At 28.7% G+C, this 1,454-nt stretch overlaps 1 protein-coding gene across 1 annotated transcript in view; it reads right to left on the reverse strand.

The window, feature by feature from the left end:
* Positions 127-1,454, reverse strand: part of LOC107643982 (gibberellin-regulated protein 14) — a 3,068-nt gene continuing 1,740 nt past the window's right edge. Inside the window, exon 4 of the mRNA XM_016347745.2 lies at positions 127-604. Coding sequence (XP_016203231.1) covers positions 420-604 — 185 coding nt within the window. The 3' untranslated portion in view covers positions 127-419. The remainder of the gene's footprint in view (positions 605-1,454) is intronic.

The following is a 1,454-nucleotide window of genomic DNA, read 5'->3' on the forward strand; positions in this document are numbered from 1 at the left end:
ATTATGTATTAGCAAAAGCCTAAACAAAATAATCATTATTTATCAATGTCATCTTCACACCTATTATTATTAGGGTAGCGTACGTCATGAAATTTGAAATACCAGCACTTCCTTCTAGCCAGCAGAAGCTATAAAATTTTCCTATAATATAACATATATGATTTCATCCGAGTACACAGATATCAATCCCGCAGAGACAACACATTAAAGTGGTGATAAAATAAAACCAACGATTAAATACACTACTTAAAGTTTAAACCACATGATATAATAATATAACTCAACTTAATTAGTTGAAATAATACTAACCAAAAGTTCCACCTACTAATCAACTCAAACTTAGTTACTAGCAGTAACAAAAGAAATAAATTAAAGTAAGGCATAGATATAATATATGGTGTATGGAGTATTTGATTATTCTAGGGGCACTTGGATCTGTTGCCATGAGTGACCATACCAGTGTAGCATTTGCCACATTTTTCGCGGTTACCGTAAGTTCCAGGGGGCACACATTTGCAGCGCTCGCAGCAAGTCATGCATGCTCTCATGCACACTCTCGTCCTTGAGTGCAATTGGCACCTATAACCACATCGTGGCACGCATTCTACACATAAAACACAGAATCATAAATAACTAATAAATAAAAAACATTGGTATACATTGGTATAATATATTTAATTTCGTTTTCAAATCTAAAAAATTATCAAAAATATTATTTATATATTAAAATTAATCACTAAAATTAATTATTATATATTTATGTATAAATGCATATTTAACTTAATTTTTTATTATATATTTTATATTTAATGTGTATTTTATAATTGATTTTTTTTGTATGTCTAATGAAGTTGAATTTTAAATGTTCAGTTGCCTCTAATTTGTCACTATATATTAAATCCTAGGCTAATTTTTTTTATATTGTATAAATATATGTGTAATACATTGTTATGGGAAGATTAGGTGTTTTTTTTATATGGTGTTTTATTCAAATCGGACGGTCCGATTTGTTTGAAAAAAAAAATAAAGTACAAATCGGAGGGTCCGATTTGTTTGATAAAAAAAAATTACAAATCGCATGGTCCGTTTTGTATTTTTTATTTTTTTTTTATTTTTTTAAATAGAAATCGGACGGTCCGATTTCAACAGTAAAAATTTTTTTATTTTTAAAAACATAAATCGGACCATCTGATTTGTGATTGTTGATTTTAAAAATGAAACAAATCGGAGGGACCGATTTGTTCACACCATAGCAACGAAAAACTCATCTCTTCTCCTATCATTGTGAGATGCACTCAAGCTCTCTCCCACACAAAAAATAATAAGCGTAAATCCTACAGTGAAAAACAAACTTTTAACATAACGTGGTATGTCAATATTCAAGGGGGCAAAAAGAAGTTTTAACTAGTCCTAAACACACATAATAAGAAATTTTAAATTTTTTATTTTAATAA

Source organism: Arachis ipaensis, chromosome B05 (assembly GCF_000816755.2).
Source record: "Arachis ipaensis cultivar K30076 chromosome B05, Araip1.1, whole genome shotgun sequence".
NCBI lineage: Eukaryota > Viridiplantae > Streptophyta > Magnoliopsida > Fabales > Fabaceae > Arachis > Arachis ipaensis.